At 40.0% G+C, this 13,468-nt stretch overlaps 1 protein-coding gene across 1 annotated transcript in view; it reads left to right on the top strand.

Moving 5' to 3' along the window:
- Positions 1-13,468, top strand: part of fras1 (Fraser extracellular matrix complex subunit 1) — a 302,138-nt gene that overhangs the window by 130,267 nt on the left and 158,403 nt on the right. Inside the window, exons 12-13 of the mRNA XM_085367553.1 lie at positions 7,177-7,320; positions 8,417-8,563. Of these exons, the coding sequence (XP_085223679.1) occupies positions 7,177-7,320; positions 8,417-8,563 (291 nt within the window). The remainder of the gene's footprint in view (positions 1-7,176; positions 7,321-8,416; positions 8,564-13,468) is intronic.

The raw sequence follows: 13,468 nt of genomic DNA, 5'->3' as shown, positions 1-13,468 counted from the left end.
GGAGGTCAAGCTTGTACAAACAGTAAAATTGGCAGTTATTTTTTTGCCCTCTTACACTTTTATAAAGCAACAGCACAACAACAACCGTGTCTAATATTAACACATCTGCAGTTTTCCAGAGTGAGGCTTTTCTCATTAGGTGTTTGTCATTATCGGGGCGGTGTTGTATGGTTAAGTGCGCCTGGATCCACACCTCTGGATCAGTTGTTTTAATACAACTGTTAATCAATGCTGCAGTTTTTTAATTTTGTGCCTCAGGGACTCTGGCTCGTCACGCTTGTGAGAAAATTAAAGTACAGCGCGAGAGCTATTTTTCTTCCTTTCATCTGATTGGTCAATGTCATGTCAATCACAAATTTAACAATCCAATCAGAGAATAGATGGGTTTGGCTGTCGGAGGGGCGCTTTTTTTTTTTTTTGCTAATTGCTAACTAAAAGCCAAGGATCCAGAATTTGTTGCACTGGCTGCTGAGCTCTGTGGGGTTCCTTGTCGTTTCTATCTCTGACCTTTTTCTGAACAGAAACTCAGAGTTTGAGTTTCTGTTTTTTTTTTTTTTTATCTTCAAATGTTCAATAAAAACATGTATCGCTAATTCATAACGAAGAAAGCTTTGTAACTATCCCCACTAGTGAAGACTGTCATTTCCACAGCACTAAAGGAAAACGCTGGGCTGGCATGTAAAAGGGCATTTATTCTGCCATGACCTGATGCTCCATAAATCACCCCTCCAATAGCCAAACCCATCTCTTCTCTGATTGGATTGTTAAATTTGTGATTGACATGACATTGGCCAATCAGATGAAAGGAAGGAAAATAGGGTCAAAATTCGTACTTGTAACTTGAAACTTGAGTGCAGAGTTTCACACGTATTTGTTGGCTAAGTCCACACACAAATCTTTTTTTACACACACAAATTCTTTTTACACATACAAATCCTGATTTACAAGTACAATATATTTATGACCACAATTTGAGCCCATAACTCTGGCTTCAACCAAAGAAGTGTGACCGTGACCAATAAATTTGCAATCTCGTTGCGTTTGGTTGCTCACAGTCAGTTGCCATCTTTAACCTCCTAAGACCTCAACTCTTCCACGGCATGCATTTTTAATTTGTCTTTGATATTTGGGCATATTGGGACCTGATGAATATAAAAACAAAGAATTTCCAGATTTTTTTTTACCTGATTTTTGTTTCTGACAAAAATGAGATCCACATATGAGGATATTCGTTTAAAATTTCAATAGAACAGTGGCAGTATAATGTCCTCGTAAGTGGATATCAGGCCCTTGTAGAGCAAAATTTAGTATTTTGGTCTAGACAACACAAAATGTGATGTCCACATATGTTGTCACCAGGCCCTAGGAGGTTAAAGCAACTTTGGTCTGTTAAGGTGGTGATAAAATGGCAATTAGAACAAGTCAGTCTGTTTTCACAACTGTAAATCTGTTGGCGTATGCATATATAAAAATTCACATGAACTATTTACATTCAAAGTCAAGGCAGAACGTCATCGACTTTAAAAAGAAATTCACAGATTCCTCCATAAGTAGTGACTTGGTTGCTGCAAGATGGCGATTTAAGTAAGTAAGTAAGTAATACTTTTTTTATATAGCACCTTTCTAGATAAAAGATCCAAAAGCATAAAACAAAACAGACGACAGTTAACAAAATGCAATTCTAAAAAGATGTGGTTCCTGATAGACGATTTCACAAATGTTGCCAAGGGACCAAGAGCATTTATTATCTTAGCTATGTGTCTATCAGGGGCACATACAAGGATTTCAGCCTTTCCTTCGTTAAGTTGTCAGCCATCCAAACTTTAATGGAATCTAAGCACTCATTCAAAATCTGTAGCTTAGAAACATCTTGGGGCTTAAAGAAATGTATACCTGGATATTGTCTGCGTAGCAGTGGCAGCAAATGTCCTCAAAGGGGCTCAAAACATGCCGGAGGGGAAGTAGATATATTAAGAACAATAAAGGCCCCAGCACAGAGCCATTTTGGCACACCATAGTACAGGGACGTGGAAGATGACCTGTATTTAGAAACTGCCACAAAAAAGTTACATTCATACAGATATGATGAGAACCACTCTAAAGCAGATCCAGTTACACCAACCCAGTATTTTGGATGATCTGATATCCTCGTGTCGGTGTTGTTCCCACATCATCATAATAAATGTTTTTCCAGGTTCAACATTGCAAGTGACCAATCACATTGTTGTGACGTCCCCCTTTTGTGCCTTTGAAAAATACCGCCTTAAAAAAATCTACTTCACTTGCGAGAAGAGAAACCGCTTCTGTCCGCCGATCCAGGAACTTGAATTCTTTGCATTTCAGGATACTTTCCTTTAATAAACGGTAAGCATTATACATATTGTCCTTACAGAGGCGGTTTCTCTTCTCGCAAGTGAAGTAGATTTTTTGAAGGCGTTTGTTTTTTTCCGAGGTCGCAGATGACGTCAGCAGAAGCTGATTGGTTACTTGCAATGTTGAACCTTGAACAACATTATTTATGATGACGAGGGAACAACACCAACACAAGGATATCAGATCGTCCCAGTATTTTAGCCTTTCAAGTAGGATGCGATGGTCAATGGTGTCAAAGGCTGACGTGAGATCCAACATCAGCAGAATTGCAAAGTGGCTCTCAGCTGACTCAGACTGCAACCAGTGGGCAACCAGTGGGTGGAGTCTACTGTTGATCTCTCCTGCAAAGAGATAAAATTCAAATGAGTTGGACCCATCAGTGCAGACACTTAGATTGATTTGACCATGTTGGCTCAAAGATGAAGTAATTGGAGTTGGTCTAAACTGGACTTCAAGTATTTAGAGACCGACTGATTTCTACCAGGTGTGATAAATAAATGTGTTCCACTAAAGAAAAGATCTGGTGTCCACAAACAAACACACGGCTGTTTGTGCAAGTTTTTCACAAACTGCCAGGAGACTATGTTCAAATACATGGAGAAGTTTCGTAAAACAGGAGAGCCCAGCTTAATAAAGATATCAACACTTGGCTGGTACTCATATTTGTCACGGTGAGTGAAGTGAGCCGTGTGGAGATAATGAAGTAGGATCCAAACGCAGGCACTTTTAAAGGTGTGAAGGTGGTTTATTGAAAGTAAAGTACAAAATAGAAGAACGGTAAACTGGACTGCAGACTATCTGAACTGGGAACAACTAAACTACAAAACATGAACCAGTACACGAACATGAAGAAGGATGGGCGGAGGTAAGTGATGACGGACAGCAGGAAGAACACGCGGATGAAATCTGATGGATACACAGACGGACCAGCGACTACAACAACAGAAGACACGACTTAAATATACTCAGAGAAACACAGGGAGATTACACACAGCTGGGAGTAATTAACGAGACGAGACAAGGGAGGTAAAACTGAATACACTCACATGAGACGCAGACCTTCACAATAAAACAGGAAACAAGAGATCGCTACACAAGGACGCAGACTAGACACTGAGAGACAGACAGAATATAACACATGGAACTCAATGCTAAACACGAGACATAAATCCTGAAACGCGAATAAACAGAAACATGGAATTCTAATAATAATAATAATCATCATCATCATCATAGCACCCGAAAAACACAACAATCATTCAAAAATAACCAAAACATCAGAACTCAAATCCTGGGTCGAACCGACCCAGAACCGTGACAATATTAGTCGGTAAAGCCGTCAGCGGGCCAGAACTTGCACCGCTAAATGTCTTAGCCTCCCATTTTCATACTTGACTTCCTCTCTCTTAAACTCTTATTTTTGCACATAGCTTCAGTTGTGGGATGAAAAGGGAGGTCAAAAAGTGAGACTGAGTGGCAGATGGAAAGGAAATGGATGGGTGAGAAAGAAAGAAGCTATAAAGGACAATGAAGTCGGGGAGAGGGTGTAACGAATGGTACTAGAGTAAGAAAAGAGATGGACAGAGATATATAGAACAGTAGATCCTGGCTTACTGACAGCCTTATTGGCCGTTAAGTCTCATCTTCATTTTTCTCATGTTATCGTCCCACTCTCTTGTCCTCACAATTGCTCTAGCTCTTCGTGCTTTGAGTCTTTTCTTGTCCTTTCTCTTGTGTTTTCTTCTTTCTTCTTTTTCTCTTCCATCTGCAGTTGTCACATTAATCAGATCCCTCAGTCACATTTCCTCAAGCTTCACGCACTTCATTTACTCAATGCATTCACATAATGAATGGAGCAATCACAGTGCAATCAAGTGCAAGCAACCTCGCTTATTGTTTAACAAGAGACTGCATGCATTTGCTTGTTCTGCAATCCAGATACGACAGTGTTATTATTGCTGTATTCCCCCGAATCTGTAGTTTCAGGAGATGGCCGTATTCATTTTTAAGAGGTTGCGCTTTGGCTTTTAAAGGGCAGGTATTTTTCCAGAAGAAACCTGGGCATATAAAAAGCTGTAGCAAAACTTTAACACAGGACAGTGAGGGGAGTTTTTGTTTGTTTGTTTTAAATATAAATTTTATTTTAAGATGAGATTCTGCAGTTTTTTCGTGTCACAGAAAACGTCGCTGCAGAAGAAAACAACTTCTTTTAGAAAATAAAAAATTACCAGTTTTTACGCCATGAGTGTTTTGATTTAGCCTTAAAGAGCAATGAAAAATATGTATGTAGGTAAAATGAATGACACTCAGTATACTTTAAAATACTTTATCAAATACTTTTTAAAATAATTTGTGATCCTACTAATACTTTCTGATACAATTTTCTGGGTGACGGTAGTTTTATAGTCCATTTTTATGGGTGCAAGACTGAACACTTTGCCAAAGAGATGCAGAAACACATTTTCACTGTCAAATGAAAGAGATTACATCTGACTTGAGACCAGCATCTATGAGGTGCATATGCCTGATGGATCCCTCTGCATACTGATAAACAGACCAGTTTTCTAAGGCGTGCATGCCCTCTTTACACAGAAAGGGGCCAGACAGCTTTTATTTATTTATTTATTTTACATAAAACTGCTAGTATGCTGGAATCAGTCTAGCATCAGTACTGATTTTGCCTGTACCAGCTGGTGTTTGCGTAGTCATTTTTTCCTTACATAGTGCTCTTTAGTCTTTAGACCTAAACTTACCCATTTTACCCATAGCCTGTGAAAAACCTCCAGTTTCACAGGACTTGTGATGCAATCCCAAACAAGAGCTTACTATTTTGTCTTAAACCGTGACTCACAGCCCTCACAGCGGTGTACAAGCACCTTCTCATTCATTCATGGGTATCAAATTGTGCCACTTTTATCAAAGCTGTTGGTGTCATGTGTTGTATGGTGTGGGTGAGTGACGCACTCTGGAACAAGGGTTATGGAGCAGACATCGCACTCCTAAATCATCACATGCTCACAGTCGTAAAGTATCTGTTGGCATCACATTCAAAGGCACGGAGGAAGTGTGTGAAATCATACCAGAATGTAACCAGACAGTTGCATCACTCATGAAAGGAAACCTGTTAGGTATCTTTAGCAGGCAAGTTCACATATTCAATAGAATTAAATTTTATTTATAGAGTGCCAAATTATGAGAAAGGTATAGACATTACAATAATACAGAGAAAGCCCCAACAATCAGATGTCCCCATGTGGGCAAGCACTTGGCAACAGTGGGAAGGAAAAACTCCCTTTTAACAGGAACCAACCAACCAGGCTCAGGAAGGGGCGGCTGTCTGCCCTGGCCGGTTGGATGTGAGGGGAAGGAGACAGGATAAAAGACTCTGGAAGAGCGACAAAGATTAAATATTAACCAGTGATTAAATAAATATACACTAAAAGTGTATATTTATTATATTTATTTTCTTACTCTTCTTATTTTTTTTTTTGTTTGTTTTTTTGTACTGATGTAACTGGAGCACGTCGTCTCATCTCTCTATATACTGTACTGCAGTGGTCCCCAACCCCCGGCACATGGACCGGTACTGGTCTGTGAGTCGTTTGGTACCGGGATGCAAGAGTTGAGGCTCGGGTGTGAAATGAATGGTTTTCAGGGTTTTTATCGTTATTTTTTTTAGTTTTTTTTTTAGTTTTTATCATTAACTCGGTTTCCCTGGGTCTTTTCCCATGTGTTATGAATAAATCTTTTTTTTGAACATCGTTTTATTTTGTTGTATTTATCCGCGACACCTTAAAGGCCGGTCCATGAAAATATTGTCGGGCATAAACCGGTCCATGGTGCAAAAAAGTTTGGGGACTGCTGCTGTACTGTATATAGTGGAGATGACAATAAAGTTTACTTTAACTTTGACTCTAAATTCAGAGTAGTGTGTAAGGACAGAGTGAAAAGATGCGAGTGAAGAAGAAATGCTCAGTGCATCATGGGAAGCGCCCAGGTGCCTTAGTCTGTTGTAGAGTAACTAATGCAGGATTCAAGCTCACCTGATGCAACCAGACCTGTATGCTTCATGAAAAAGGACATTTTTAAGTCCAATATTAAAAGTAGAGAGGGTTACTGTTCAGGTCTCTATTTTTGGACTTACAGAATCTGCTTATTCGGGTTTTTAGGTCTTCAGATTTCCTCCTAATATTTAGGTTTACATAGTGGCCTACACAGTGAAGAGTGACTTTTAAGTACCGTTAGTTGGCAAATGAATCAAACAGTCTAGCACTCATAAATACTTGGGAAAATGCTGGATCAATTGGGAACCAGAGTGGGCAGAGAAAGCACTTTAACTCTTGATCACAAAGTGCACCAGTGGAGTTGCTGGCAGACAGCAGACTGGTATTCAAAATCTCTCCACAGGATACATGTTAACCGAGTAAAATGTGCTACTGCTAACACAGTCTGACCGTAGAACCAAATGTAATGGATGGAAGTTATTAAAAAATAAATAAATTGTGTGTATGTGTGTGTGTGTCTCTGTGTGTGGTTTTGCATAGTTTAATGTGTCTGCCTCTGCAGAGTGTCAGTGCACAGGACTTTTTAATTTTTTTTAGATATAATTAGCATAAAATTAAATGTGAAAATGTGTGTGGAGTACCAAGTGCTCCTGCGTGCACCAACAGTATTTGTCCAGAGTTGCTGAATAAACTTGAATCTTGAATAAAATGGAATCCAATATCCAGATTTTTCCCAAAATGCACAGTTATTATTGAAATCCAAATCTCTGAGTTAAATGAACTTGATGTGTGTTTACAGTCCAGTGCCACGCAGACTGCCTGTCGTGCTCGGGAACGTCTGATCACTGTGACAGCTGCAGGGACCCACAGGCCTTACTTCATCTCGGCCGCTGCCTGTCCGTCTGTCCAGTGGGCTTCTACGCCGAAGGACGAGTATGTGCAGGTAGGACTCGCTTTCAAATCTACAGTACTGTTTCCATCCATAAAAGGGTAAGTAGCACCCAGGTGCTGCTAATCAATGTGCTTGTTTAAGTGATCATCAGCGAGCGTGAACGTCATCACTAAAAGCAGACGTTTGGGCCGTTTGCTGGAATCCTGAAAGCGACATTAGTTTAAGTACAGGATGATAAATATTATTGATTTCTGATTAGCTTTAAGTGTCACATTTTTGGTCACTTAGCTTGTATCAGTGGTGCGCTGCACACAGTCACAGTCATCATTTCTGTGTGTTTGTTATCACTGTTTAAGTTTCTTCTTCTTTTATTTTGTTTTACTTTGTGCATGTGGGCGAATATAAAGTTGTGAGTCTGAACTCACATTGTTGATAAGATTATCTCTCCCACTCGTTTTCCTTCTTCCTCTCAGACTTCTTTTAATCTTTCTGGGAATCTTTTTTTCCTTTAGCTTTTTATATTTCTACTTCCTCTTCTTCTTCCTTTTCCTCTTCTTCTACTTATGTGTGTCTGTGTGGGTGGCTGTGGTGGTTTCAAAAGGATTTAGCTGCTTTTTATTCTATAATGTTGAGATTTCCTATTAAAAACAACAGAAACCTCCACATTGCTTTGTTTCCCTTCTTCTCGTTGCTCTTGTTTCATTGTGCCGCTCACAGATACATGGTCTTAATGCATGTTTAATCACCCAGGTAAGGAAATCCCAAAAAGTTGATCTTTTCGTGGTATAGGTACACTTCACTGCACAAAATAACTGTCAGTGCTAAAGTTAAAGATGTTAAGGAGCTTGAAGTCTTTAATAAGACCATTTTTAGAAAATCATGGCGTAGCCTAATATAGTTATCTCAACAGTACTTTTGCATAGTCTTAGAAGACCCCAGCCAGCCTGTCAGGGAAGTCACTCACTGGATTTAATGAGTTACTTGGTTTCCTTTTAATGAGCTGCACATCCATTTTCCTTTGCTTTCCACTACAGCAGCGAGGACTAAAATGTGACAAGCAGTCTTGCAACTCACGTGTGAAGTGAAAATTTATTTTGGAAGTGACTGACAGCCACTGGTTCCCCTTTCTCCTGTCTCTCCCCTGCAGCCTGCCAATCATCCTGTGCCACCTGTTCCAGCAGGTGGGATTGTCAGTCCTGCGGCTCCAGGCTGCCCCTGCTGAACCCCGATAGGAGTCAGTGCCTGGCTTCCTGTCCACCTGGTTCCTATCAGCACGACCCAACACACTGTCGCTGTGAGTATCACAGGAGTTCATGTGCCCTATAGCGGCTTCTGGATTGCGGTGGTCAGCATGTTGCTTTGACTGGGATCCACCCGTGAACACCAAGAGAGATGGATTTCCCCAGCTGCTAATAGCGAGCAGTTTAACAGTAAGATGCAGTTGGTGTTTTTGGTGCCTGAGATAAACTGTCTGGGAGTATTTTCCACTGGATTGAGTCTGAATATTTCATAGACTGATGAGGCAGGGAGTTCTCTCTAGGGCTGTTGTGTTATTGCAGTTGTGGCTAAGAGTCTGGAAAGAGGTGCAAGTCATTGTCTGGAGGCACAGGAGCACCAAATGTACTCACATATTGTACAGACATAATAGGTCCTGCATTTTATTAGATATCTGCTGATCTTTTGCTGCACATTGGCTAAATCTCCCCTGGGGATTGGATAGAAAAGTTTGTAAAGTTTTGCAGTCTTTAGATAAAAGTACAAAATGTGCTTCCACTCGTATATATTTCTTCCTGTATTTGCTCCTTTCCTTTCTGTTAGTCATCAAAAGAACATGAAGAAAACTGAATCGTGTATGAACATTTATTAGGAAGTGAAATTACTTGAAAATCGTTGCATCTTAGGCTTTAAACTTTTATTGTAATATCAACCCGGTAAAATCTGAATGTGTTGAATTATGCTGCACATGCTGCCTCCTGTCAATCAGTTAACACACATAAAAGAAAAATAGTAATAACAGCCAAAAAACATGTTAAAACACAACAGTCTTCAGTTCCAAAGTTAATTTCCAATGGTGCATGAGAAAAACTGCACAAAAATGAAGCATAGGACACAACTTTACACATTTGCTCAGTGTTCATTTCCCAGTTTCATTGTGCCAGACTTGACGTTTCAAATGTTTTGCCTGCATCAACCTTCATGTGTGTCATCCCCACCTGGTGAACCATCCCACCTTCAGATGAAAACACCTGAACGGCGACATGGAAACAACTAAACAAACCAATTTCATTTCACAAAAAAAAAAGAACTGCACACGTAAAATTGTGAACTCTTTTGAATTTCTGTGAAGCAGAAAAAGTATTTGACCACAAGTTGGGAAAATTAACTGAAGTCTTCTTAAAGCAACAACTTCAAGCAGATATTTCGTGTTGCAGTTCGTGAAACCTCCACAGTGCTTATGCAGTACCTTTGGATAAGTTGTCCTGGTTTGCTGTTGGTTTGATGTTGTTGCTGCTTTGAACTCCTGTACACAGGTGGGCTTTGTTGATGGAAAGAAATTTCTGCAGGTGTTTTGCTGCTCTTTGTGTGCTCTTTTTCACATTTTTGATAAGGGCCTCCCTCCGAGAAACAGTAACAGGACTCCAGAATACCTTCAAATTGTAGAAAGTCTGTCTCACGCTGATCTTAGAAATGCTTTTCCTGCCATCTCCATGCATCTCTAAACTATTCGGAAAGCTGTCAAGATCAAGACGTGGTCTTTCTAAAGAAGACTGACTAGCTAAATGATAAATGCATTTATTTATAGGGTAGGGGCGGCACTACTACTCCCAGTCTCACCTAAATAATGGGAATGCGTGACTTTGTGTGGATTTGAAAAAGCTGTTGTTAGAGGGAACATACTTACTCACGAACTGCGAAGGGAAATGTATTGCTGTTAATTATGAGTAATGACGCTCATTCCAAAGGTCAATAAACTTTTCAGCCCAATTAATATAAATGTCAGAAAAAAACTGATACCGATTCCAACCTGTGACAAGAAAACATTAAGTTTGTGTTTTCTTGCTTATAAACTTCGTGACTTCTTGCCAGCACGGAGATGCTTTGTAGAGTTGTTAAACTAAATTACTCCAGCTTTTAATGCCTGAGTTTTAATGGACTTAAAGCTTTTAATGCTAAATTGCTTTTAAAGTCAAAATTAGGTTCTGAATAAACTGGTAACAGAAAAGCTTTTGTCTGTTTTTCTTTTGTTATTCTTAAAGAGTTTATGCAGGATAGATGGATCGATCCTCTGCAGCAGCAGCATAAAGAATACAAATAAACTGGTATTACTCAGGCTCAGTTCTCTATACATGAGTGTCCCTATTAACTGTTATTGGACGTATCTATCTCAAAGGTCTCCCAACATTTCTAGTCCTGGGCCAATAAATAAAACCATGGCTCGGTGAGCGAAAACCCTGTGGGATTGCTAATACGCTCCGAAATGAGCTCCTCTATTGAGTGGAGGAGACCTGCGGGGACTCCTGGGGATGATGGGTAGAAATAGAGAGGTGTGGGTTAGTGAGCAGAGAGTAACCACAATGTGATTACGGTCTTCAGTTGTGCAGCTCGATTTCATACCTTAATGAATATTGTCAGGAGGATTTCAGACCTCCCAGTGCAAAAGCTCGTTGAACATCCTTAAATAGGTTAGACAGCAGCAGGCAGCTTTGTTTTACGCTGCTTCCACACGCGTACTGTATACAGTAGCAGCTATTGGACAAGCCCTCTGTGGGAATTGCACTACATGCATTTATGCAGCTCCTGTCCTGCGTCGTTGCCATTAGGTGTATAATTTGTAATTCGTGCATTAATCCAGAGTCTACAGTATGTTGGAGAACAAAAGAGCGCCAGTGGAAAGTGGGACGCTGAATTATTGTGACTTTAAATCAGTGAATGCCTGCATTAAAGCTATTAAGGTGGATTTAGGCTGACTGAAGTCTCATACCAGCACTTGTTTAATGAGGAAAAAATAGAAGGAAGGGTTGAGGGAAGAAGCAGAGGAGATGGGAGCTGACAGAAGTAATGAGCGTGTGAGGTGTCTGGAAGGTGCCAGAGACATTTCTTGGCAGGAAGTCGAGACCACCCAGGACTCAGTGTGTCGCAGCAGGCCTCCCTGGGGGGATTTTTTTCCCACCTCCAGTCAGTTACTGAAAGCTTCATCCGCATGCATTCAAAGTTTTGGTGTAAATACTCGTGAGGAGCCTTGTGCTGACGCTATCGTACAACACCTGCCCCACATTTCTTCTTTTTTCTTATAATTGCACCGTGAGACTCAGTCACACTTGTAATGTTCACTTGTTTGGAAACGTACGCCGAGACCGAAAAACAGACACATCTGTCTTGTTCAGGTGCAGAGTACACAAAACCTGATTTCTTTCTCCCCATGGGTTTTTAACACTGTTTTGCGCTCCCTTTAAATTCCTCCTTTATTGCATTGTTTTGAACCTGAATGAGCTCTTCATCAAGTACAACAAAACTGTGTAATAAAGCAAGAATTTTAAGAGGAGCCGATAACAGGGTTACAAGTCCCAGCGGAGATAAAATCATAACGACATACAGCACTTCTGCAGATGCAATTACAGGAGGTCTCATTCCAAAGCATCAAAACACCATTAGCCTCTAAAGTCACATCTAAAGTTAGAGTCTGGATAAGTTTAAGAGTTAATCTCAAATTGTTAAAACATTTTTAAAAAGTTCAGTGTGTTGCTTTACACCTTTTATTGTGCAGAAAGGGCTATTTCCAGATAATGTAGCACCTACTAGAAAAGCTCCTGGTTCAATCCGAGCACCATCGAGGAGAAGCTGTCTCTTCACTTCAACTAGACAGACATTCATTTGGCATTTAGGGCTCAAATTCTGAGCATTTCACAAAATCATTCATCAAATTAATGATTAAAGGTCTGAATCTTAAAGGTCGATGTAGGCAGTACCTCATATGTAAACTAGAGATGGCACGATACCACTTTTTTATGTCCGATACCGATATCATAAATTTGGATATCTGCCGATACCGATATGAATCCGATATAGTGTTTTTTAATCAACAAAACTGTTTTTTAAATATCTTGCTGCATTTTGTATAAGTTCATACTCAAGTTTAAAACAACAACTACACTAAAGCTATTCTGTTATACCTGTATGCAAAAAAAAATATTTCATAGTTCAGCAATACTGATCAATCTAATAAACTCAAACCTACACCATCCTCCCTATTCTGGTATTTTAAAGAGTACTTAGCATAAATATTAAGCAACCTAACTAATAGGGTTCCAACTCCCAGCAACAACAAAAATAAATAAATAAAAAATAGGGAACCACCCCTCACGCTCCACCTCATGATGCTTAATCGACGTAATCAACCTTAATTTGATGCAGTGTGAAAAAAAAAAAAGCACAGAAATCAATTCTTTTTCAAGAAATATTAAATAGATTCAACATCTTTCTTCAACAGAATTGCAGACTGCACAGATGGTACCTTCCCAAAGGAAAAAGTACTATAGCTTACTAGGGTATATATATTAGACTTAATAGTTACTATATACAGTAATGGACTTCTATTCATTTTACATCAAATTAAAACTTTGGGTGTCAGATAATTATTTATTAAAAGCTCGACATTTTAAATGAGAATAAGAAAGAAAAGTATGTCTTTGTGCCCCCTTTTCCCTGTTAATGCCCTATCGGCCCCCCTGGCTAAACTTTGCTAGATCCGCCCCTGCACAGTTACCAGCGTCAGCTACGTAGAAAAAGATCCTCGAGTAGAAAGTAATATTAAATACATTCTAACAACAGCTTATCAAGCTTAAACGTGCTGCTGTTGTTCAGCCGCTGGTTTCCTCTTTCTGGTGCAAAGTGGGCCAAAAGCAAACTAGAGACACGGACTCGCGACAGAAAAGCCGATCAGCTGATCATTTAAGCAGTTTCACGATTGAAGTAGCAGCAGGAGAGGCAGTCGCTTGTTAAGCTTAACGCAGGAATGCTTTACAAACATTTAGAGATGGACTTACACACTTGCTTTACTTCTCTCGGGAAAACTTTGTCGGAGATGAAATGCCAGGTTGCTAGCGAAGCTCCAAATGCTATCCAGACCACCGACAGGTCCCGCATGCCACAGCCGCTCTATCACGTGATGCATACTGCTCCGACGTGCTAACGTTCTGAG

The sequence above is a fragment of the Diplotaxodon limnothrissa genome, linkage group LG12 (assembly GCF_057381915.1).
Source record: "Diplotaxodon limnothrissa isolate DT_005_m linkage group LG12, D_limnothrissa_male_GT1.1, whole genome shotgun sequence".
Taxonomy (NCBI): Eukaryota; Metazoa; Chordata; class Actinopteri; order Cichliformes; family Cichlidae; genus Diplotaxodon; species Diplotaxodon limnothrissa.
Note: the sequence above shows the minus strand (reverse complement) of the source record. Positions and strands in the feature narration are given on the sequence as shown.